This window comes from Tursiops truncatus, chromosome 3 (assembly GCF_011762595.2).
Source record: "Tursiops truncatus isolate mTurTru1 chromosome 3, mTurTru1.mat.Y, whole genome shotgun sequence".
In the NCBI taxonomy this organism is placed as follows: Eukaryota; Metazoa; Chordata; class Mammalia; order Artiodactyla; family Delphinidae; genus Tursiops; species Tursiops truncatus.
In genome coordinates this window covers 6,265,339-6,292,545 of record NC_047036.1, presented here as the reverse complement: position 1 = coordinate 6,292,545, position 27,207 = coordinate 6,265,339, and the positions used below count along the sequence as shown (strand labels likewise).

The following is a 27,207-nucleotide window of genomic DNA, read 5'->3' as shown; positions in this document are numbered from 1 at the left end:
GTCAATTTTCAAGAATTTTCAGAACTAAAGTCTTACTTGAGACACATCAAAGCTTCATTGCATGTATTTAAATGTTCCTCAGTTTTGGAAAGCGCTATTCACAGGAAACCCCACTTATATGTGCAGACCGCTCACTTGATCTTGGAAGTAAATAATCTTCAGTCATAATATAAAATGTTTTGCAAATAAATTGTGCCAAGATAAGAATGAGTTCTCCAAGGTTAATTTGACAATTAGCATGAGAATGATGTAAAGGAGAAAATCAAAATAATACTTGTTTTTAAAAGTTAAACATCTACTGCAAAGAGTATAAGCACATCTGGCCCTTCCCGAACTGGCCTGACCGAGCCTGCACCTGAGTCTGGGTGTCCGAGTCAGCTAGTCCCATGGGAGTGATCACGAGGCTTCTTTGTCTTGTGGTTGGTTAAGTTACTCACTGAATAGACCTCCTACTCTGGAATAAAAATACTTTTCTGAGTTTAGAACTGCCTCTATATATAGATAAGAACAGTATTAAGTGTGTAATGTCATATTTATCTGTAATTAAATCTCATGGAATTATCATTAATGAGATGGATGGGTAATCTACCTACATTATATCATTGTTTGTGGATTCACACTTTCAGGTCCTGCTTTCTTTAAACAGGCTAAGGGCAGTTTTGGTTCAAAAACAGAACGATACTAAGTGATCCACCTGTAGACACTAAGCCAATGGAATTAAGAGGTTTTAGCATGCTAAATTCCAAGCTAAATTGGAAGGCAAATTAATTTTGATCCTTCTTTTAAAACAAGCATGGCATCTTAGCAATCATCTAAGATGGCTCATTCTCATTTATGGTTGAGGTGCCACCTTCATTTTAGACTCTTCTTTTTCTTTTAATCAGCCCTATGCCAAGTGTTGAGATTCCTGACTTCAGTTTGGTGGCTTTCTCTTTCAAAAAGTGTCTCCAAGTGTGAGAAGGAACAGTGTCGGTGCCTTGCGCTCACAAGAAAATTTAACCCTTCAATCATATGTCCAGGGTGCTAACGATGGTATTGCCGTTGTGAGTCTGTTTTAGGATTAGCTTAGATAACGCCTGTGCGGTGCTCAATGCAGTAAATGTGGCACATGAAGTAGCCAATAAATGCCTATTATTATGCACCCTTTGTATTCACTAATTTTCTGGCTAACAGCTCTTAACATGTAGACAGTTTCCTTGTCTCCACAGTTTTGTGACCTCCGCTACAGAAGTGATAGGAGACCCTTGGGGCTGATCATCTCCCCACGAGGAGTTCTTAATTCACCAAGCAGGGCTTTATTCCTCAGACTTTCAACGTTTCAGCATTTTTGACCTTCCTGTCCTCATTCTTGCCCTACCGTTGGCTTCCCCAGTACTGAGTGTCCCCAACCCCTCTTTCCAATCCCTCTCCATTCTTTCTCCTGAGCTCCTTCCCCGACCTGTCCCACCCCCAGGCCTGGGCCACTATATCTAAAGAGGCATGGAAGAGGTCCTGCTTTATCTCAGATGATGCTTCACTGCCCTGTGATGCCCACTCACTGCCAGGCTGTGGGCTCAGAGAGGTTTTAGGACCTTGGCCATGTTACATAGGCAGGACGTACAAAGGAAGTCCCAGGTGAGGCTGATTTGAAAGCCGAGCTCTCTCTGTGAGGCTTGGGGCCACCAAAGATCAACCACCATGGAGGGAAGTGGAGTAGATGTGGAGGAAGCTCTTTGGAGGGCAGGCAGGACAGGAGAGCAGCTACGAACACAGGTTTTGGTGTCACAGACCCTGGGCATAACCATGGCCTCGCCTCCACAGTCATGTGACTCTGGTCACCTCCTAACCCAGCATCTTGGTTTCTTCCCTCCTAAAATGATAATGGCAATTTCATCTACCTTGGAGTAACCCTGTAGGGATGAAATTAGGTTTCCCATGTGCCTGGTACAGATAAAACTGACAGCTTCTGATCACTGTCTTTCAGACAGCACTCATCCCCAAATACACTGCCCACATCATACTGGCACTGCACGAGGTATTTCCCACTAGACAGATGAGAGGACATAGCACATATAAGGCGAAAGGACGTCCATGAAATTCTGTAGACAGTTGTTTGCAGATGTGCTGGTCTCTTATTGGCCTGAAGAGTCAAGCCTTCTCAAGATATGTCACAGGTCCCAAATATTTCTTAAATTACCTTAAGCTCTCTTTAATTTGGTATTTGCCACTTAAAAAATAACATTTCAAAAGCCCAAGAACCCAATTTTCCTTATAACATAGGGCTCTAAGTGTTATATGTCAATGTTAAAATTTCAAATTTTACCCAAAATACAAATTAGAGCTCATTACAACAAAAATAAAGTAACATAGAGGGGTCTGAAACAGTGTGCCCTAAAGATCTGGCAGGGAATGATCTAACTACTTTCAGGCAATGCGTTTTCTACAGGGATAAACTCACGTCTCTGTGGGGAAAGAAAAGCTGACTCAAGTTTGGGGCCTTTCATTAATTATCCTAACATCTTCAATAAGAAGTACTTAGCTCCCAGACCAACGCAAAAGTAAGACTCTGAGCCCCAAAGCTACAGGAACACAGACAAGGAAAAGGGTTAGTGTCTGTCTGTGATCTTGTGAAGATGGCAACAGGGACCTACAGGCCTTTGTGGAAGCAATTTTTCTTTTTTTTTTTGCGGTACGCGGGCCTCTCACTGTTGTGGCCTCTCTCGTTGCGGAGCACAGGCTCCGGACGCGCAGGCTCAGCGGCCATGGCTCACGGGCCCAGCCGCTCTGCGGCATGTGGGATCCTCCCGGACCGGGGCACGAACCCGTGTCCCCTGCATCGGCAGGCGGACTCTCAACCACTGCGCCACCAGGGAAGCACCAATTTTTCTTTTTTTGAGCAGGGTGGGCTGCACTTCTTTTCACTATAGAAAGGCTGGACTTAACCTTGCTTTTATTTCTAGGATTCAACCCCACAAACATCATTTTAAGTAAGTTACTCATTTTAAGAAAGTTCAATTTTTTACTACAGATTAATATGAAGAAGAATCATTTTAAGAAAACAATTTAAAGTTCTAAAGTGTTTACTAGGCAGTGTTTTCCTTTTCCCTCTTTTAACTCTAATAAAATGACACCAATAATCCTACTTTTAGAAGCTGAAAGCAATTTAGTAGGGGCTTTCACAAGTAGCTGCACTTTTTTCAGAAGAAGTAGACTTCAAAATTACTATAATTGATGATAATTACTTTCAGGAATAAATAAAAAACAATTAAGCCTTTAAAAAATTAGAAAGTGGAACGTATACACATATACTATACCTTAAGGTGCGACTTTGAAAATTATGCTGACCCATTGGTACATCCTAGTAAAAAAAAAGAGTATTAGTTGCCAAAAACATACTTTAAGAATCTTTCAATGATAAGGATGTATATTTCTTCTTCTATCATGGAAAATATCATTTAGGTAATAAATAACTACCCATGAGGAGAAAAAGAGCTTAATTATAAGTGTGAAACATGATTAAAAATTCAGTTTATATTTAGAATTTTTTTGTAATCTGTAAACTCTGGTGTCAGGATTGTGGTTTGAATTTTTTAAATTTCCATCCTGATATTTGCAGATATGATTTCAAACAACGCCTGCAGAGGACTGTTATTAAAGTTACTGTAGACAAATGATGGGAAAATGTAGTTTGGCATCAGACTGAAATTTAAAAAATGCTTTAAGACACAAACATGATCATAAAATCTATAGTCAATCCTTATCACTGACTGGGCTGTTAAGAAATGGGACTGTTGGTTAAGTGTGTGAAAGCGAGAATCATTGATCGAAAAGAAGAAATGTACACATGAGTGCTGGTAGTCCCTGAAAAAGGTCAATGACAGAGACAGACATTGGTCAGAGTTAATCAGCGGGGGTCTCCACTGCCAAATGTTCAATAATAGACTTAAAAAACCACAAGATTCACTTTCATACGTTTAAATAAAATAAAATAATTAAAATAAAACTTGTAACAAAGTGGCTCCAAATAAACTGTTCTTTGTTGTTTGATCTCCAAGGTTAGATCAGGAAATGTATTCAGCCTAGGGAAAGGTGAGTCTTAAAAAATAACTGAACTCCAAGTTTTACTATATAAAGTAAAACAATGCCTTATTTACCAGCTCTATCAACGTTAAATCAAGAGTCAATGAAGTTCTGCATAGGGGATTAGATAAAAGAAATAACTTTGGGCAATGACAATTGTTCAACCCTGGGATGTATTAATAAGAATGGCAGTGGGCTCTTTCTGGAACTGAGTAAGAGACACAGTCCTATGGGCTTCATGTGCTAATAACCAAAGTCCCAGATGTCCTCTGTCTCTACTAAGGCCGTCCCTAGGCTCCACCTCTGTGACTGGAGGCCAGCTGGTCAAGAAAACTGAGTTTGTCCCAGAGGCCCTCTGGTTTTTATACACAATTTCCTGAAGTTCAACTCTCTAGCCAGTAACAACTCTCTTGAAAGAGGCATCTTCACTAACACATAATAGCAGATTAAAGTCAGGCTGAAATCTCTCCTTTAGTGTTTTGCTGAGATAGTAAGGCAGACAGTTGCTCTTAAGTTCTGAGACAATAGAGACTGATAAGAAATTAGCAACCACAGCAACATCAATCACACACCCAGAAAAGCAAGGCCTTATTTTCACAGGTACACGTATGAAACAGCACAGAAAATCATGTTTTAATATTTAGATCTGATTCTTATTTCTTGAAAACCAACCGACCAGCCAACCGACCGACCGACCGACCAACTCTTGGTTTATAACAAATCTCGATGAGAGATATTAGCCATTAGTACTAATAATAAATGCAGTGTTGAGATGAAATTATCCAACTTTTTTCATAAGAGTGATAGAAGCATCGACTTTCCCTGACTACTAGATCCTAGGGTCTTAGGATACCTTTCCTCTAACAGGGTCTAGTTGCTGGAAGGTTCCAGTTGCCCCAATCCTGCCTCCTTGGATCTTTTCTCTTCTTATGATCTCATCCAGCTCCATGGCTTCAAATATCATCTAAAGCCGGATGCTTCTCACATCCACATCTCCATCTGGGACCTCTTCCCTGAGTTCCAGACTCGCACACCCAACTGCCAACTTCCTAGCTGCACTTCGGTGTCTAAAAGGCATACTGATTTGAAGATGTCCATTAGCGAAACCTGGATTTTTTCATCTGAAATCCCCTGACTTTCCCCGAGTATTTGTCATCTCAGTTCATGGCATCATCATTCTTCTAGGGGTGCAACCAAAAAAGTGTGTATTCCTCCTTGATCCTCCTTTTCACACATACCCACTCCATCACCAAGTCTTATATGTTCCACTTTCAAATTATAACTTGAGTTTGCTTCTCACTGTTTCCACTACTAAAATCTTAGCATAAGAGGGCACCATCCTCCTCCCTTGGAACACTGCATTCTTGCTCCATTACCCAGAGCATTAATTATACTATGCCCTCCCCTTGGGTAAGACCCTCTAAGGACTTCCCATCACAATCAGAATAAATTATACATGATTACTTAGAGCCTCTCGCCCTGATGACCTCCCTTTGCTTTATTGCTGATGACGCTGCAGCCACACCAGCCTTCCCTCTGCCCTCAAAGATGCCAATTCATTTCCATCTCAGGGCCACAGAATTTGATTTGCCACCGACTTCCCCCCTTCTCTGAGATGTCCCCAGCCGCCCCATCCAGAGTAGTCACACCATTCACTCCCAAAGACGATACTCCATTTTCTCTTCATCATGGCCCTGAGCAGGCACCTGGAGTGATCTTGTTTGTTCATTTGCGTCCGACTTAGGGTCTCTCTCTTTCCAACAGAATGCAAACTCTTCTAGGACTTGCCCTGGTGGTCTCCCTTGTTGACTGACTGAGGGATCGTGATCTTCTGTCAGATCGTTTATTTTTCAGTTGAAAAAGAACAAAGGAAGTTGAGAGAAGAGATATAACTGAGACAAAACAAGAATGCTGAGCCCCTGCCTTTTGGGCTTGGGTGTGTGATTGTGAAATGTCCACTTTTACCTGACAGCCTGGTATGTTTCTTTTTCTCATCAGCTAATAAGAATTATGTAACATCCCATTTTCTTTCTTTACCTCAAATGCATCCCTAATACAATTAATGCCATTCTGCATGAAATTTTACTCAGAGACTGTTTTAAAATCTAACTATACCATTGGGATTATTCTAAGTGCTCAACTGTGTTTACTTTTCTCTCCTCTTACGAGTTTTTCTATTGTCTATCTGCACTTCAGCTATCTTATTGAGAATGTCCCTGCTGTAAGAAGCATTGAGACTTTATTCTCTGTTGGAAGTAAGGATGATGTAAATAAGGATATCCAACAATAGAATGTACATTGCTTCTGACACAGCCTGAACCTCTGGGTGATGAAGAGACAGTTTTATTGATGCCACTCAAATTCCAAGGACATCATGCCTTCATTTGTTCTCTTATTAAGATGCTCGGGCTTTCTATTGTACTTCATAATAGCAGAAGCAAAACACAAACCTGGATTTAAAAAAAGAGTTCAGCTGTATTCAGTTGCTACTGTCAGTTGTAAATTAGAGTCTTGGGTAATAAGGTTATAATGCAAAATCACTCTAGGTTAAAACCCTTAGCAATGCGGGGTTGGTGCTCATGGATAACCTGATATCTGTAAGGAATATCTGAGAATGCCAATCTGAGAAGTCGGAGATAGTGAGCTTGCCTCATTACAGACAAAAGTTACTTTGGCAGGAGATGCCTTTTGGGGAACTAGCTTTCGCCCAGCGCTAGGGCATGGGGAGGGCGTACCGTGGTGCTGATCTTGCCGTTCTCCGTGGTCATGCTGTCTCTGTGATGCAGGTGTGCAAAGGGCTTGGCCGCTCCCCAGGACTCCAGGTACCGGGTCATGCGGACGGAAGCCCTCATCTTGGCTCCATCGAGGGTGGCTCGAGGTCTGAAGAGGTGCTGGGGGCTCCGTCGTTCTCCCTTGGGGTGAGAAACAAAGCATTACACCTGGCGGGGCACAGGTGCACAGCCTCCCGCCTTCCTGCTCTGCCCACCAAGAAGCCTCCCTTGAGTAAGCAGATTCCTCTAACATCATGCCCTTCACTTTCCTGGTTCCTACTCTCATTCCTTCAGTGACTGGTATTCAGTGCCATGAGCTGTTGGAGCCCAATGATTTTTTTTTCAGACAACAAAACTTACCTGTATTTGAAACTTAGGGAAAAATAATAGCTATTTTAAGGGATGTTTTTATAAAGTTGATTCTTAGACAGAATATGCTGAACTGTTTCAATGTGTTCTTGATGGTTGTGTTTTTTCCTAAAGCGATTGGGGGTTTTCTGATGCTAAATGGCCCCGAATATCGGTGTTTTGGTGTTCTTTGCCTGAACGCAATGTTCTTTCTTTTTTTTTTTTTCTTTTTTAATTGCGGGTATAGTTGCTTTACAACGTGGTGTTAGTTTCTGCTGTACAACGAAATGAATCAGCTATAAGTATACATCTATCCCCTCTCTCTCGGGCCTCCCTCCCACCCACCCCCATCCTGCCCATCTAGGTCACCACAGAGCACCGAGCTGAACTCAGTGTTCTTTGTACACATTTTTTTTTAACCTCTTCCCTGTGCCGTCCCTGTCCCATCACCGCACAGTTCGTCCCGCTTGTCATACATTTGTCTCCAGATCAACTCTCTAGTCAGTTGGAAGTTTGTCTCTGAAGGCGAAACTGGGGTTTTAGGGAGGTTATTGTGAGTAAACATTAATAACCTTGATCTCCTTGATGTTATGATATTGGTTTTGACACTTCAGAGGTGTGTCTTGCTGCTCTCTGCACTATTTACCAGCCTGCAATTTGGAGGGAGTTTACAGAAACCCTCAGAGCTTCAGTTTCTTAATCTGTAAATAGCAGTAGTACTCATTTGGCAGGAATTTGGGAAGGGTTAAAAGAGATGAGAACTCTAAGCCCCTGCTCTGGCCTGACACGTGGTGTGAAGAGTTAGAGCCAGCAGCTGTCTGCATGCGATGAATGGTGTTTACTGTATCAAAGTTACCATATCTGCACATAATGTACTCACACAAGTGTATACATGACATTTACTTGCCAATCTTCCAGAAGTTTCTTCTTTCCCTTTTTCTTATATCTTCATCCTATTTTCTCTTATTAGATTTTTATCATCCAAAGCCTTGAGCAAAATCCTTATCTTTATTTAATTTTCTAACTGCCGGGCAGGGTCCATCGTGTACTAACACACACATTGATCAACATTGACTAACCTATACAACCTCGTGATGCAGATAATACCCTTGTCATATAAACAAGCGATTCATTTCAAGTGTTTCTTTAATAAATATTTGAATCCATTGTTACAAAACACATACGCAGTTAAAGTAGTTTTAGAGGCAAAGATGAGCGAAGAATTACACTAGTTCTTGACTAAAAACACTTTCCATATGAGTACTTTGCCCTTTTCACTTTTAATCATAGAAGTCATAGGCTAATCATAGACTCTTTGCAATACTGACCTTGGGGTTGATTACAAAGTAGGTCTTCACCAAGTGCTGCTTTAAATATGGGTCTCTGATGTCACCGTCTCCTTCCTCCACTTTATAAGCCCCATTCAAGTGTTCCAGTGTGACGGAAGAGATGTGAACACGTCTGAAATTCCATTTTAAAACCACAATCAGGATATATAAGGAGGAACGTGCAAGAAGACTTTCTATTTATTTGGGATTTCAGAGAGAATTTCTTCTGCCCCAAGTGAAGGAAAGGCTATATGTTCTTAGTAAAACTGACTGTAATTAAGGTTCATAGTCTGTTAACCACTGCTTTGGAAAGATGCTCCCAGATGTCATGAGCTACTAATATTTGGAGCTTCTCTGCACTCACAGAAACCTGCATGGTGAATTACAGCAATTAAAACTCGATCTTATAGAATTTGGGGGTATGAAGATATTTTTTTTTTTTGAAATGCATGCCAAAGTCATTTTAGGAAGTGTGCTGATCTGTATAAAAGTATGGGCTTTCTTTCTCAATGCTTGTTCTCATGCTTCTCCAAAATACAGCACTTGCATCGAGATTCTCGTGTCATCTATCCAGATGGTACCGTTTGCTTATTTCAATAGTACTGATTTCAGAAGTTACCAATAATAGAGAAACGTCATATATCTCCACTGACTTATAAACCATCTTTAACTTAGGTTTCTATTCATAAATATGAAAATAAGTAGAAGTCTGTAATTTAGAATCTGACATCCACAGTCTTTGACCACGGGTCCCAGGGGTGGTTGCACTGGGGCTTGAGAGTTCATGTCCCTCTGGTTAATGGAAAAGGCCACTGGGCGTGAGTAACGTGATACTAACCAAGGCAACAGAAATCACTGAGCAGTCGGTTATTAACCTGTCGACCTATTATTCCCAGCCCTGTAACCTGCTGGACGAGAGAAAGCCAATGTGCCGCCTTACCCGGGGACCCCTCCAGCTTCCATGTGGTTGGCCAGGGTAACGTCATGGGACCATACGTCATACTGCCACTTCTGCAGCCCGATCACGCCGCAGAGGACGTTCCCAGAATGCACTCCCACGCGCATGTTGATGTCCACTCCAGTGGCGTCCCTCACTTTCCTAAAGGGAAGGAAAGTCACATCACCTTCCAGGACCAGCCTCTTCTTCCTTTAATTGCGGGCCAATTTTCTGGGCATTTTATCATTCAGAATGTCTCAGATTGTTGGAAATATTGTCATGAATTCTTACTGTGGCAGAAGATTGCTGCTCTGAGGCAAGAGAAAGGGATTTTTCTTCGGTTACTACCAGACTAAACCACCAGCGCCAAGCCAGTGCTCTGGCCGGTAAAGCATCAGGATGGCAGGGGTCGTGAGGCAGCATTTTGGTTGTAGTTTCTACTTTTTCAACCAATGTGTATCACGCACATAACATGTGCTGACACCTCCTCAGAATTTTCATACTAGACTCGTGTGACATTGCCTTGTACCGTCAGAAACAATCTTAGATGCCATTTGCAATTCTAGTGCTTAGCATAACGTATGTCCCCAAGGAATATTTTCTGCTGATGAGACAATACGGCTTATTTGTGAGCTTAATAATGACTTTAGCCTGAATAGGAATTAAAAAAAAATAACCACGAAAGGAAAGCTTTTCAATTGTGCACATTCTTTAACAGAAAAGAGAAAAGAATACTCTTTAAGAGCTTTAATAATGCATAAGGTATCATTAAAAAGAAACTCATTTTAAAAAAATCATTTAAAAAATACTTTAGGACTCTGTTGCCAACTCATTGAAAGAGACCAATGAAGAACCTCCTTTAAGCAAAAATAGCAATGCTTGGCGATGCTTATTTGTTTCTGCCAGTTAGATACATTTACCAATTAAAATTTTATTGTAAAAGAAGAATGCAGGAAGGTATCCCTAGTTACAGGGAAAGAATCACCCCAAGGGGAAACGTGGAGGGAAGCAATGGCACTGATTTCAACACAGCAAGTCGGAAGGGTTACCAGGTGTGGGATGCAGTAAAATGAACCTGAAGCATCTCAAAATGACACAAGCATGCTTGAATGATGCAGTGACATCATCTGAGCATACTACCGATAAAAAGAAATGGGTCCATGATGTAAGAATAAATGACGTCCTGAAAAAAGAATATAGAAGGCTGTCTCTTTCCCCTCCCTTCCTCTCTACCTTCCTTACCCTCATTTTTTTTATAAAAAAGAACCTATTTGGGGTACTTTACAAGTCATCCAAACCCTTCATTCCTGCTCCCATGAGGAGCATCTACATGACATAGGAGGCTTGTCCTACCACTCTGTCCCCATCAGCACTGAGTGTGGACAGCTGCCCGGGCCCTATCTGGTCCCCGTCTCTCCAGGCCTTTTCTCACTATGGTTCCTCTCTGCTCCCCACTCCCCTGAGTGTCCCCTTCCTGACAGGGCCCGGGAGTCACAAGGCCAGTCCGTGATAGAAGTGACTGGTTAATGATTCGACTCTTTAACAATCTCCACATGCTTCATGTCTTTTTTAGAGAAATGAGTTGATCAAGGGTTCAGATGGCCTGATTGACCTAACGTTTTAATGCATGTAGATGAAATCTGTGTGATCTATAGAAAAATGTTGAAATGATCCCTTAGAGCTTGCAATAATAGACAATCTTTCTAATTTAAGAGGAGCCTTAATCACTTACACAATCAGGGTCCTGAATATCACTGCCTTGATTAAGAACAGTTTACATTTTCATGATAGGAAAAAAAAAGCCTCTTTAAGCGTTGGGAATATTCCCAAACTGCAGCTGAAGTGCTTCTGCAGTGGTGAACTTAGCTAATGGGGAACAAGGATAAATGTGGAGGTCCAAACTTGGAAGGAAAAACACAGGCAAACATTTCTGGACCCATGTTGCTGGTTCCCACCAAAACTGGAGATAATCTGGCAAAATTCCAAGTGCCAAGCGTGTGCTTTCTCCTCAGCAGCTTGAAAAACTGAAATTCCTGTATTCACGCTCAACTTTTGGCTTAAGAAATGGGAATGAAAATGCTTGTCTTTGTGTGTGAGAGAGAACAAAGAATTTCTGAAATGTGCTGAGGTGTTCGCTCTTTTCCTGGCTTATATTGGGGGTGTAGCAAGACAACCTACTATTATTATTTTTTATTGCAGTATGGTTGATTTACAATGTAGTGTTAATTTCTGCTGTACAGCAAAATGATTCATATATATATATATATATTCTTTTTTATATTCTTTTCTTTATGGTTTATCACAGGATATTGAATATAGTTCCCTGTGCTATACAGTAGAACCTTGTTTATCCATCCTATATATAATAGTTTGCATCTGCTAATCCCAAACTCCCAATCCATCCCTCCCCCACTCTCCCTCCCCCTTGGCAACCACAAGTCTGTTCTCTATGTCTGTGAGTCTGTTTCTGTTTCATAGATAGGTTCATTTGTGTCACATTTTAGATTCCACATGTAAGTGATATCATGTGATATTTGTATTTCTCTTTCTGGCTTACTTCACTTAGTATGGTAATCTCTAAGTCTGTCTATTTTGCTGCAAATGGCATTATTTCATTTATTTTTATCGCTAATATTCCATTTTATGTATGTACCACATCTTCTTTATCCGTTCATTTGTCAGAGAACATTTAGGTTGTTTCCATGTCTTGGCTATTGTGAATAGTGCTGCTACAAACACACGGGTGTATGTATCTTTTTGAATTGTTGTTTTGTCTGGATATATGCCCAGGAGTGGGATTGCTGGATCTTCTGACAATTCTATTTTTAGTTTTTTGAGGAAATTCCATACTGTTTCACACAGTGGTCGCACCAATTTACATTCCCACCAACAATGTAGGAGGGTTGCCTTTTCTCCACACACTATCCAGCATTTGTTATTTGTTGACTTTTTAATGGTGGTCATTCTGACCGGTGTGAGGCGATACATCATGGTAGTTTTGGTTTGCATTTCTCTAATAATTAGCGATGTTGAGCATCTTTTCATGTGCCTGTTGGCCATCTGTATGTCTTCTTTGGAGAAATGTCTGTTTAGGTCTTCTGCCCATTTTTCGATTGGGCTAAAACAACCTATTACTGATCACTCTGTCAACTGCACATGAGCCGAACTGTTGATACATAGCAGGGGAAGAATTCAGAAGCCCTTGGTCAAGGAGTAGCAGATCATGGGGACACATGGCCATTAAGATATGAAACTTAACTTTAGGTATAAGGAAGAACTCTGGAAGTTCACTCAAATCTGTTGACATTACTGAGATGCTGGACACATAAGATATCACTGAGGCATCTATGATGAATGGATAAAATGCAATACATACATGCAATGGAATGTTATTCCATCATTAAAAGGAATGAAGTACTGATACATACCACAATATGAATAAACCTTGAAAACATTATATAAAGTGAAATAAGTCACACACAAAAGAACAAGTATTGTACAATTCCAGTTGCATGAAATATCTAGAACAGGCAAATTTATGGAGGCAGAAAGTAGAACAGAGGTTACTGGGGGCTGGGAGGAAGGGAATGGGGAGTTATTGCTTAGTGGGTACAGAGTTTCTGTTTGGGACAACGAAAAGGTTCTGGAAGTAGATAGTGGTGATGGTTGTATGACATTTTGAATGTATTTAATGCCACTGAATTGTACATGTAAAAATGGTTCAAAGGCAATATTTATGCATGTATATTTAACCCCAATAAATAAAGGTAACAACAAAAGAAGGTATTACTGATGACCTAATGACATGCCAGTGGACAGAATGTAGGGAATCTTTTTTCTTTTTTTTTTTTTGGGGGGAGGGGAATCTTTTTTCTAAAGGCTCTTCAACATATTGGAATTACATAAACTTAACAGAACTGGAAAACAGTTGATTCCAAAGCAGAAACTAAGCTTTAGTAAAAGGGTGGATTGTTGAATCCAATGTGCTATTGATTCACATAATATCATCCTTCACAAAACCCATTTACAGAATCCATTTCCCCTCATGTTTGAAACCAACACTGATGTGGCCTCCAGGGGTGGGTTATACATTTGAGAAAATCTGTTAGGTCTACATTGATTAAATTCACTTCCATCTAGACCCATAGTGGCGCGAATAGTTAATGACTCTTGAAATAAAGCTGAAAAACTTTTTTTTTTAAGTCTCTGAGAAGACAAATGATATACTTATGGGGAGAAGAAGGGGGACAGTTATTTCCCACACAATGTATTTCAGTGGGAAGCTGAGGCAACACTGCCCACCCCTCCCATCTTGAATCTTCCTTCGATTCCTCTCGATTCCTTTGCCTCTCAATCCCTGACTGCCCCACAGTGGCCCCTGACAAAGGCTGAACTAGTGGATCTGGACACCTAGGTCTGCAGACTCTGCTGCGGCTAGGGCTTCACTGTTCTTCCCTGGCCAGCACTGGAAACCCACCGACAAACCTCTCAGTCCATTTCGGCCCACAACTAACACCACGGTGGGCTAAACACAGTGATAACTTGACTTGTTGCTTTCTCACTTAAGGTCCTATTTACTCTGACCCTGAGACAAGGAATTAGACCATCAAGCACATAGTTCCCATGTTGTTTAGCCGAAAAATATGTGGAGGATAGGGGAAAATCACTTTACCAAAAATAGGCAATCCCCCCCCCCAAAAAAAAACCCAAACTGAAATCCTTCAATCACACAATCAGAAAACAAGAGCTTTTATCATTTATAAGAATACCGTGGCTTCTATGAAGGTACTTATAAAGAAGTATGCATTATGGTGCGGGCAGTGAAAATTCATTTTTTACGTCACATTTTTACCCTGTACTTGTCAACTGTAACGATAACATTATTCTATGTAAGCAAATCTTCTCTAGAATTACAATGAAAGAACCTATAGATACAAGGCAGAAAACTATTATGGATATAAACTGAAACTACATTCACAGAGCTGAGCGTGACTTAGATGGAGTAATTCTGGGCTGGATTTTTATATTCATTGCAGTCTGGTGGTAAAAACTACTTTCCCTCTTACAATTTACATGTACTTGTCAGAAATCAAGAGATGCTGAGAGTACAGCCTTTTTCCTGAAGATTGGAGGAGACCTTTACATTTTTAAAAAAAGCACTTTTGAAAGAAACACAAAGGTCCCTTCCCATAGATTCTAACTCAGTGTTGCGGTAATCTAAGACTAATAATAGCAATACAAAACACAGAAGGCTTACTTTGGACTTAGTTCTCACAGGCCAATAAATGAGTCTCTGCCCATTTATATTTAAATGTACAATCATGTATTTAGTTTCAGTAGACAGAAAAATAGGAATAGTTGTAAGAACTACAACTAAAACTTACCAAACAGTTAAAAAAGCTCTTACTAAGCATTACACTTACTTTATGGCTTCACACATATCCAGTCCCATTTTCACACAATTCTTGGCATGGTTAGGGAGAGAGATAGGGAGTCCGGAAACACAGTAGTAGCAGTCTCCTAGAATTTTTATTCTCATGCATTCATTCTCCTGAAAGAAGAAATCACAGAATTTCAGTTGAGTTAAGCACATATATAATGATTTTGATTTACCAAATATCACCAAGTGCTAGTTCTACTGGCATTGCCACAGTGAATACGGTTTGTGGGAAGAAAGAAATGAGAACTAGTTGAGTTTCCCTTAATTACCCATCAAGATTGAGGCACCCTCACCTGCATGCTCCTTTACCAAAGCAGGAAGAATCAGGGTAAGGGGTAGAAGGGGAAAGCTGAGAGAAAGTTCTGGAATGATTTACACTTAACACAGCAGAGGAGGGTAAAGATAGGACCATTCTCTTTAGTCTGAACAAATCCAAACATTGACAGTGAAATGAAACATTCTATGCAAAACAGAATCTTTCAGGATAGAAAATGGTAAGCAGAACTCAGCTAGAATTAGAATTTTTGTCATTTCCTACTGTGCTCACGATTTTCCTCATTTCTTTTAAAGCTGAAGCAGATTCTTACCTGCAGACATGTAGCTTCCGATAAACATCTCTACAACATAATAAGCCACCATTCAACATTGCCAAGTAATTTGAAACTTAATTCTGATCTGAGGTTAAGCTGTTTTAATATAAAGTTAGACAAACTCATTATTTTTATTGGCTGGGTTGTATTTATATAATAACATTGAGATTAACTTCATTCATATGCATTAACCCTACATCCATTTCTAACCATTTCAACTAGTTTATAGACTCTTCACTCAAATTTATAATAAATACATAAATAAACAAAGATGTACCAAACACAGATTTTTTTTTTTTTGGCCATGCTGCATGGCATGTGGGACGCTAGCTCCCCAATCAGGGATCAAACCTGTGCATTGGGAGCCTGGAGTCTTAACCACTGGACCACCAGGGAAATCCCAGACTTTTTTTCTTCTTAACACTCACATAGGCTTATGTATAAAATGAACAAATTTGAAATAATAAAACGAACATAAGATCTTTTTGTTCTTAAGTATGTGTCAGGCTTACTGAAGATTTTGCAGATTTCTTTCCCTGTCTCATAGAGAGCTGTGTACTTTCATGCTTATCTATAGCATTATAGATGACGTGTTAGTAATTCCTGATAACAATATTTTAAATAATAAAAAGGCAAAACATTGTTTATTAATGAGGCTTCTCTCCTATACTTCCTAAATATGTATCCTGAGTCTAGAAAACAGTAAGATTAAGAACAGTGAATTCTTGGCACTCTTATCAATGATCAGCTGACTGTATATGCATGGGTTTATTTCTAGTCTCTATTCTGCTCCATTGGTCTGTATGTCTGTCTTTAATACCAGTATCAGACTGTTTTGATTGCTGTAGTTTTGCAATATATTTTGAAAGCAGGAAGCACGATGCCTCCAGCTTTGTTTTTCTTGTTCAAAATTGCTTTGGATATTTGGTGTCTCTTGTGGTTCTATATGAATTTTAGGATTTTTTTTCTATTTCTGTAAAAACTACCATTGGGATTTTGATAGGAATTGCATTGAATCTGTAGATGGTTTGGGGTACTATTTTAATATTAATTCTTTCAACCCATGAACATGGAATGTCTTTCTACTTATTCATGTCTCTTTATATTTCTTTCATCAATATTTTATAGTTTTGGTGTATAAGTCATTCACCTACTTAGTTAAGTCTATTTCCTAAGTATTTTATTATTTTTGATGATAATGTAAATGTGTTTTCTTGATTTCCTTTTGAGATACTTCATTGTATACAAGTGATTATTGTACATTGACTTTTTATCCTGCAACTTTACTGAGTTTATTTATTAGTTCTAACAGATTTTTGTGGACTCTTTAGGGTTTTCTACATATAAGGTCATATCATCTGCAAACAGAGATAATTTTACTTCTCTTTTGAGTTGGATGTCTTTTATTTCTTTTTCTTGCCTAACTGCTGCGTCAGGAAGTTCCAGCACTATGTTGAACAGAACTGGTGAGAGTAGGTATCCTTGTCTTATGCCCAATCTTAGAAGAAAAGCTTTCAGTTTGTCACTGTTGAGTATGATGTTCACTGTGGGTTTTTCATATACGGGTTTATTGTGTTGAGGTAAGTTCCTTCTTATTAGTTGAGAGATTTTAATCATAAAAGCATGTTTAATTTTGTCAAATGCTTTTTCTGCATCAATTGATTGAGATGATCATATGATTTTTACCCTTCATTCTGTTAATGTGGTATATCCCATCAATTGATTTGTGATGCTATCCAACTTGCATCCCAGGGATAAATCCCAGTTGGTCATGGTATATGATCATTTTAAAGTGCTGTTGAATTTGACTTGTTAAGTGAAATAAGCCAGATACAGAATGACAAATACTACATGATACCACTTATATGAGGAATCTAAATTGGTCAAACACAGAAGCAGAGTATAGAATGGTGGTTTCCAGGCCTGGGAGAGGGGAAAATGGGGAAATGTTGGTCAAAGGACACAAAGTTTCAGTAATGCATGATGAGAGCTAGAGAGAGCTCTGTACAGCATAGTGAGAGCTACTGTACAGCATAGTGTCTATAGTTAATAATATTATATTGTATACCTAAACATTGGCTAAGAAGGTAGATCTTATGTTAAGTGTTTTAATCACAAAATAATAATGATGATGATAATGATAAATTAAAAGGGCAAGAGGAAACTTTTGTAGGTGATAGATGGTTATGGCATAGATTGTAGTGATGGTTTCAAGGGTGTATCCCTAAGCTCAGTAAGTTGTATATATGTGAAATATGTATAGCTTTCTGTATGCCAATTATACCTCATTAAAGTGGATAAAAACTAACAGTGAATGAGCAGTGACGTTGAGTTCCTTAACTTAATGTGCTTTATGTAGTATTCCCTCAATGGACTGAACTATCTGTTTGCTTATAATGCTCACCAACTCCATGTTTTGAACTAAGAGCCATGAACTGATATCCAAAGCATGCTGCCCCTGTGACCAGCAATGGATGGCCCAAGCTATCCTAGGCCAGTCTCTGATATTGCCTGGACGTTCCTTTGTTACAATGATCAGAGAGGAGCAGCAAGTCACACCGAGTACCTCCCTTATGAGTTATAAATTGTGTCTTCCTCAGATTCACATGTGAAATCCTAACACCTGGTACCTGTGAACGTGACATTATTTGGCCAAAGGGTCACTGTAGATGTAATTAGTTAAGATGAGGTCATACAGGAGTAGGGTGGGTCCCTAATCAGTTTGACTGGTGTCCATATAGAGAGAAGTAATTTGGACACAGAGCCTTGCGTGTGGGGAAAATGCCATGTAAACACTGGAGCTTTGTTGTTGTCAGCCAAGATTAGGATGTTTCTTCCTACTGTGACCAGGTAGTGCAACAAAAAGGACCTTTTACTGACTCAAACTTTCAAGACGTTTTCTAAAGATTAGGCCCCCTCTACCCCAAACTCAACCTCTTCCTTTGGTTTGGTAAAGGAAGGAAACAGGGCTATACTCTTAGTGATTTTTTAGAATTCCCAATGAGGTCTATCATGGTCAGTTGGGCAACATAAGACACCTCATGGAAAGCTTGACGCAAGAGTGACTCTGTGAACATCTGCAAGCCAGATTTATGCCTAGGAGGCCTGGCTGGAATTTTCTTTATTGTTTAAAAGTGAGCAAAATCTCACCTATTGTTAGCAAAATCTCACCATGAACTAAACTTAGAACCAACTCTTCCTTATGTAAAGAATGCATTTTAATAAGCATAATAATGTATTTTTGTTGGGAACAATTCAGAGACAAAATTAAGCTGACCAGAAACATTTTATGAGACAGAAGTACAGGGCTAGCAGGAAAGAAAAAAAATTATCAATATTCCCACCAGAAACCTTAATAGTTCCAATAAATAAGTCTAGAATAAGGTCTAGTATGGTTTTAGATCAGTTGTCATCATTTCTTCTCTGTGAAACTTCCCACAAATGAGCATATGAATGACAAATACTGAACTTACATCTCTGCAAGTGGCACAAGGGTCAGTGGATAAAAAGGGGACAACAGTCAATAAAGGGCTTAGGAAGAAGGGATGCATCCTATTTTAGGGATTTTCCCAGGATGCCGCTTAACACTGTGAATATGTAATAGTTACAACTGGAGAGGAAATCATGTTTCCAACTCCTTGACATCGAAATGCCTAAAAAGAGAATCTTAGAACGGCACAGGAGAGAGAGATGTGCAAATCAAATCTCATCATCTTGAATGTATTTATTATATGTGTGCTGAGTTATATATATGCAGAAGTTTTAAAAGTAGATGAAAAATATGCTAATTATATGCTATGACATCTCTCATTCCCAGTGTAGGTTAGAGATTTATCAGGGCTCGATGGCAAATAAATCCAACAAATCTACAAACAACATTCCTAAAGGATGCTTTTATGAGGAGGTAAAAAATTGATAAGGGACCAGAGAAAAAGTAAGCCCAAATTTTATATATCCTCAAAATAGAAGGCAATCACTAATACTCACCTTTGCAATTTGATCAAATTTTCCAAAGAGTTCATTCAGCATGTGGACCAGTTCTCCTGGGGAGCAGTCACTGGCCAGACGGGTGAACCCAACAATGTCCGCATAGAGGATACTGTGGGAACAAACCAGTGGGTGCCATATTGGCAAGTTGATGTTCGTTAAGAAAGTAATGGTAGTTTTTCCCATTGAAAGAGTATAAGTTTTTACATTTTTGCAAAATGTCATTTCCCTGGGTATGTAATATGTAAACATTTTGCTAAACTTTCCCATTAAATTTTTTTTTTTGATGTTAAATTTTTATAATAAAATCGTTGACGAAAAAGTCATGTGATGTACGTTCTCTATTCTAGTCCATTTTTACTGCTCACCTTTCTTCTCTCAGGGCCAGCCCCTCCCCGCCTCTCTCATTTATGTGGTCTTCATCCTGACAGTACATTACAGTGTCATAATTCTGATATCAAAGGAGTATGCATCTATTTGAATCGTTACATGATTTTATATTATAAGGATTCCTATGTAGAAGAAGCAAAATAATAAAAGACAAATCCTGTTTTTATTGATTCAAAGAAAAAAATTCTGGCTTCCTTACTACCTGCCAGGAGAGCAGATACAGAACATCTTTCTAAAGCTCAGAGTTTGGTTTGGGGATGCATTAAACAAATAAGGACACCAACCAATGTCCAATTACAGTGATAATAAGTGCTATAAAAGAAAACAGCAGAGTGCTGTAAGACAGAACAGTGGAGGTGGTGAAGAGTCAGAGAAAGTCACTTAGGAAATGACAGTACAGCTTCCCTTCATGGGATATACAGGCTGGGAGGGCAAATGTGAGATTCCTTAGAGTTGTGTATGTGTTTAGCTAACCTTGATGGGTCAGGATAGAGAAACTACAGCACCACTGTATACATTACAAATTTACCTACACAATAACGTGTTTATGTTTTGTGTAAAGGACTAATAAAGAAGCCTAAAATTCTGGGTTCAGGTAGTGAATATGGTACGGTTTAAGATGGGGCATGAAACAAAAATAACTGCCAATTCACAAAATTTTATGAAATATAAAATTACCATATATAGGATCCAGCAATTCCACTCTTAGGTATATACCCAAAAGAGCTGGAAGCAGGAACTCAAACAGATATTCGTATACCCATGTTCACAGCAGTATTATTCATAAAATGAAACAAATGTCTATTGACATTTAAAGAAATGGATGGATGAAACTGTGGTGTATAATACAGTGGAATATTATTCAGTCTTTAAAAGAAATGAAATTCTGACAAATAACACAACCTGGATGAACCTTGAAGACATTAAATTGAGTGAAATAAGCCAGACTCAAAAGGACAAATATTATATGATTTCACTTATATGAAGTACTTAGACTAGCCCAACCATAGAGACAGAGAGTAGTATGGTGACTGCCAGAGTCTGGGGATGGGGCGTTGTTGTTTAGTGGGTATGGAGCTTCGGTTTGGGATGAAGAAAACGTTCTGGACATGGATGTTGGTGATGGTTGCAGAACAGCATGAATGTATTTAGTGACACTGCACTGTACAATTTAAAATGGTTAAAATTGTAACTGCTATGTATATTTTACCACAATTTAAAAAAAAAATGTGCGGCAGCCGTCAGCCTGGTCCCAGGCAGAACATGGCTTGATCTCTGCTGCTGGCAACACTCTGCTCCTCAGGCAAAGTACAAGGCTTGTGGCTTCACCTTGGAGGAAAGACTTGCTCCTCTGATGATGGACAGAAGCAGGGGGAGACCTCTGGTCCAGGGAAATCAGGGCTGCTGGGGCTTTTGTGCTCTCCATTCAGATGGTGCCATAAAACCATCCCTACTTCTCCTGTGCTCTCCTGCAGAGGCAGGGACCCACAGATGCTGAGCCATGGTCCAAGAGGAGGGATTACTCACTCAGAGGAAGATGCCCGATCCAGGCAGCATGGGAGGGAGAACGTGAGAACGAGTGGTTGACTCTACTTCTTGTTGACAACCTCCACAGTGTTTCCTGTATCAAGACATGTAGTGGGTGAAGGAGCCCAAGATGGGCTGAATATACAGGTCTGAAGCTGGCCCTGTGGTTACTGGGCAGGAAGATGCAGACTGTATATGAGTAACTGGGACACAATGTACAAAGGGTTATGGAAGAGGAGACGCAGAGCACTTCGGGGGTCACACAGGAAGGAAACCCGACCTAGACTCGGATCACATCACCACTTGAGAAAGACCACTCTGGCGGCAGCAACCTGGAGGTGGGCAGGTCAGTTAGAATCATATCCGGTACATCCCGGAGAGCCCTGTGGAAAGTCTATAAGTGGGGGAAATGGGGAGAACTGGACAGAGAGGGGAGATTTGTAGGAAGGAGAATGAATCAGGCTTTGTTAGGGACTAGATGTTGTGGGAAGTGTCTAGGAAAAGAAAGTGCTGAGATAAAGACCGGTTTCTGGCTGAGTACTCGGGCTGTACCTAGTGTACAAATCAAATCAAGCTTGCAGGAGAAGTTGACTAGCTCCACTTTGGTTGGGTTGAGTCTGAGGGTGGTGTCAGTGGGAAACCCAAGAAGAAGACCATTAGGTAGATGCTTATGGAAAACTACGGTTGAGTTCTGTGTCTTAGCATCATATAGATGGTCATTAAGTCCTGGGCGAGAGCTGGAGAGAACAGAGGAGTTAGGAGAGACCTGGAAATGCTTTCATTTACAGAACAGCCTAGATTTAGGGATGAGAAAACAATAAAGAAGACTGCAGGGAGAAAACAAAGGGGAAACAATGGCATGGAAACCCAAGGATGTAGAATTATTTAAGTGCAAAGACAAGGTGAATGGGACCAAGCATAACCATGTGGTCAATGAGATAGGATGCAGAGGAAGTCATATTCAGATTTGGGAACAGGACAACTGGTGGTGAATGTAGGAAGAATGAGTTCTGTGACATGGGGGAGGTTAATGTCAGAGGGTGGTGATTTGAGGAGGGAGAGAAAATAAGGAAGTCTAGTTAGAGAGTGGAAAATTGTTCTAGAATCTGGGCTATGAAATTCATGGACGTAATTTCAGAGTTGGAGGGTGGCACTGGATTCAGGGATTTATGTTTGTTTTCAAAGACATGATGGGTTTGTGAATGTTTCAGCACTAGTGGGAGGGATTCAGAGGAAGACAATGATTCAGAAGGCAACTGGTAGTTGCTACCTTCACATCTATAAATTCTTTTTCTTCTCCACTTCCTCCTCATCCTACTTATTACTATTATTATTATTGTTATATCAGTTAGTAAAGAGCTAGTCAATGTTATTAACAGAGAATAAATATTTCATTGAATGAATCATCAAAGCAAAACTAAAAGTTATCAACAGATCTTTTTGGTCTATCAACCTAATAATTCTCATTAAAAAACACCCTCAGTTATTGACTGAACTACCTGCATTAGCCAGGTATTTTATCTGCTTCTTTTTTTATTATACCTGTCCTGTTTCAGGAGGAAAAGGCCATATGTTTTCATATTTCATTTAAAATTAATTGGTACTCCATGCCATTGAAGTTTTTCCATTTTTAAGTTTTAAGAATTTAAGTTACTTTAGCATCCCAAATATGTGTTATGAATTTAAATTTAATACTGCAAACATATTCTACACAATCTCTGAAGACAGTTGAAGGTGCTTCACCAATCCTTTGCCTTAGATAAGTGTGTTAATCAGCTTCCAAGATGGCCCCAGTGATCCTCACCTCCCAGTACTCACACTCTTGTACTGTCCCTTCCCATAACGGGTAGGGCTGACTTGTGTAACCAATAGGATACTGCAGAAATGACCAGAAATGACCTTCCAAGGTTAGATCATAAAAGATATTGAAGCTTCCACCTGGACCCCTCCCTCTGGGGAAGCAAGTGGCCATGCTGTGAGGATACTCAAGCAACCTGTGAAGAGGCCCAATGATGAGGAACTGAGGCCTCCAGCCAACAGAAAGTTAACCTGTCCACCAGGTGGGAAGTCACATTGGGAACAGATTGCCCAGCAGCCTGCAGCCTCATGGGAAAGTCTATGCCAAAACCACCTGGGTAAGCTGCTCCCAAACTCCAACCCACAGATGTTGTGAGATGTTTATTGTTCTTTTTTTAAAAAAAATAGGTTATTTGTATTTTTATTGTTGAGCTGTAAAAGTTCTTTATATATTCTGGATTCAAGTCCCTTATCAGATATATTATTGCAAATATTTTCTCCCATTCTATGGGTTGTTTTTTTTTTTTAATGGTTCTTTTTTTTTTTGAAGTATAGCTGATTTACAATGTTAATTTCTTCTATAAAGCAAAATGATTCAGTTATATATATATATTCTTTTTCATATTTCTTTCCATATGGTTTGTCATAGGATATTGAATATAGTTCCCTGTGCTATACTGTAGGACCTTGTTGTTTATCCATTCTATGTATAATAGCTTGCCTCTGCTAATCTCAAACTCCCAGTCCTTCCCTCTTCCAACCCCCTTCCCCTTAACAATCACAAGTCTGTTCTCTATGTCTGTGAGCCTGTTTTTGTTTCATAGATATGTTGATTTGTATTGTATTTTAGATTCTACATGTAAGTGACATCATATGACAGTTGTCTTTTTCTGACTTACTTCATTTAGTGATAATCTCTAGGTCCATCCATGTTGCTGCAAATGGCATTATTTCATTTTTTTACAGCTAAGTAATATTCCATTGTATATATGTACCACATCTTCTTTATCCATTCCTCTGTCAATGGACATTTAGATTGCTTCCATGTCTTGGCTATTGTAAATGGTGCTGCATTGAACATTGGGGTGCATGTATCTTTTTGAATTGTGTTTTTTTCCAGATATATGCCCAGGAGTCGGATTGCTGGATTATATGGTAGCTCTATTTTTAGTTTTTTGAGGAACCTCCATACTGTTTTCCATAGTGGCTTCAACAATTTACATTCCTACCAACAATGTAAGAGGGTTCCCTTTTCTCCACATCCTCTCCAACATTTGTTATTTATAGACTTTTTGATGATGACCATTCTGATTGGTGTGTTTGTTGTTCTTTAAAGAACAATATTGTTTATTGTTCTTTAAATTACCCACTGAGTTTTGGGGTAATTTGTTACACAGAAACTGATAACTAATACAGATATTATGCAGACCATTATCAACTGCTTGAGATTGGTTGTGTCTTCAGTCATTTTTACAGGTCTATTGTTCCCAGATTATATCACAGCTATTTAAAGATAGTCTGTGATCCTATTTAGATAGACACATTTATCCTTACACAGTTTGAATACCAATAAGTGACATAAAAATATTTCTGGAGATGAAAGGGGCATTGCTGATTTTCATATAGTTAAGGCTGGAAAGAGCAATTTCTACTATAGTATATCTTGTCAGACACCATAAATGTTTTTTCTTTAATTATGTAGGTAAAATGCTTAAAAACCTAAATGCAGTCTAGTGTTTTAAATAATTTTATGCCGTTGTTTTGGCTGCACTGGGTCTCCATTGTTGTGTGCAGGCTTTCTCTAGTTGTAGTGAGTGGGGGCTACTCTTTGCTGTGGTGTGCGGGCTTCTCATTGTGGTGGCTTCTCTTGTTGTAGAGCATGGGCTCTAGGCATGTGGGCTTTGGTAGTTGCAGCACGTGGGCTCAGTAGTTGCAACATGTGGGCCCTAGAGTGCATGGGCTTCAATAGTTGCGGCGCATGGGCTCAGTAATTGTGGCATGCAGGCTCTAGGATGCATGGGCTTCAGTAGTTGTGGTGTGTGGGCTCAGTAGTTGTGGCTCGCAGGCTCTAGAGCACAGGCTCAGTAGTTGTGGTGCACGGGCTTAGTTGCTCCACAGCAAGTGGGATCTTCCTGGACCAGGGCTCGAACCTGTGTCCCCTGCATTGGCAGGAGGATTCTTAACCACTGCACCACCAAGGAAGTCCAGCTTTACTCTTTAACATGTATGAATGTTCTCTGTCTCTGTGTGTGTATATATATACATATATATGTATATGTATATACAAACACATAAATATATACATACATACATATATATGTATATATACACACAGAGTTCTTTCCTATTATTCCAAGAAAAAAAAGGCGGGGACTATAAAAAAGTTTACTCCTGATTCCTCATTTATTCAATGTTTTTTCCTTAGTTCTTACTTGATATGCAACTTTTTTTCTCTTGTCTCCCTTTCAATGTGCATTTCTCATTGTATATTAGCTCTTTGCATGCTTGGGCCATACCTTTTTCTAAAATCATGTGTTAAAATGCAATTTGTCTTAGCAATGCATAAATTAAGCTACAGTTAAATGTGTTTCTTAATAAACTTCAAAAATCCTTGACCTGAAGTAACCAGACAGAAGGCTGCATCACGCAATGGAAAAGGTCTGGACTTGAAGGCAAACAGCCCTATTACAATTCTAGACGATTCTAAACACACTTTAGTTTGTGTTTGTGGTTGTTGTTATTAAACTATTGAATGGGGTGGGGGGTGACTAAAGGAATAACATAATGAGTGAGGCATGCACAGGTTCCTTATTGAGATAACCCAGCCAGAATAGCAATCACCACTGCAATGTAATCGAATGGATGAAAGGACAGCCCCCAGAGAAGTGGTATCAGGAATGGGTGGGCATGGAGAACAGTGAGGACCAGGGCACCCACATGTGGAGAGGTCCCACACCACTGTAGCCAGAGATGGAGGGGAGCACAGGAGGGAGCACCCTCTCCAGACTGAAGTGAGGACCTGCACAGCTCCTCTCTAGAGCTCAGGGGAGAAGAGGTCCTATACCATCCTCCTTCCTGACCACAATCCCATGTTAGTTTTCCAGTTACTGGGAATCCAGGAATGGCTCCCTGGGAAGTATGGATGGCTGTGCCACTCTTGGAAAAGCAGTAACTTTCATTATAATTTAATTAAGGTGCATGTTGGTCCCCTATGATGCTGGGTACCAGCCATACCCTAGAAACCCATCATTCCTGATTGACAGCAGAACATCCAGCTTCCCTGGAAAGTGCTGGCTTCCCAAGGCCCTGCCCTTGCCAAGTCCACCTTGAGGAACCAGTCCTTGTGCCTAGAGCCCATGACTCTTTAATCTTACTGATACTGAGTCCTGGGTTTCAGGGACACAGTGAGCTCTGACCAAGGAGTTCCCAGAATAAGGGCCCCATTGTCCACTTCTCTCCCTTTTGTAATTGATGGTCACAAAATGCAATAAGTAGAGGAACCCGTTTTCTTATCTTAATGTGAAGGCCCAAGAGGTAGCTCATGGGTAGGTGGAGTGATAATTACTCTACACGCAAAGATAAACAGTTCCAAAGGACACATGAAACTGTAAGATTATGGGCTCCCAGTTAAATATGTCCCCCACCTGGCATACAGGCTCCCCAGACTTGCTGCGGAAGGAGAACAGAGCAGCAGCGTACCTGACGTTGGTGTGCCGCTTGACGTACAGGTTGTGAAAGTTGTTGGTGTTTTCCATTTGGCCGGCTTTGGGGCCCTGCAGCCTCTGGATGATCTCGGCTTTCATCTCCATGGCTATGTGCGCTGGCAGCAGGGACAGCAGAAGCCGCTCCTGAAACCAGGTGTGGAAGGAAGACCAAGAGATGTTACACAACCAAGGTCACAGCCCAGTATCATCTGATATCAATTCTGATTTGTAGTGGGGCTAATTTGAGGACTCTTTACAAGTTAAAATACAGATTCTAGAAATACATATTGAAAAAAATATAAAATTGTCTAAGGTCAGAGTGTGTTGTT

At 40.0% G+C, this 27,207-nt stretch overlaps 1 protein-coding gene across 1 annotated transcript in view; it reads right to left on the bottom strand.

The window, feature by feature from the left end:
- The window catches only part of ADCY2 (adenylate cyclase 2), a 433,534-nt gene that overhangs the window by 113,418 nt on the left and 292,909 nt on the right, over nt 1-27,207 (bottom strand). Inside the window, exons 5-11 of the mRNA XM_019951134.3 lie at nt 26,874-27,022; nt 19,461-19,572; nt 14,867-14,994; nt 9,447-9,605; nt 8,507-8,639; nt 6,795-6,971; nt 3,294-3,337 (exon numbers count right to left, since the gene is read on the bottom strand). Of these exons, the coding sequence (XP_019806693.1) occupies nt 3,294-3,337; nt 6,795-6,971; nt 8,507-8,639; nt 9,447-9,605; nt 14,867-14,994; nt 19,461-19,572; nt 26,874-27,022 (902 nt within the window). The remainder of the gene's footprint in view (nt 1-3,293; nt 3,338-6,794; nt 6,972-8,506; nt 8,640-9,446; nt 9,606-14,866; nt 14,995-19,460; nt 19,573-26,873; nt 27,023-27,207) is intronic.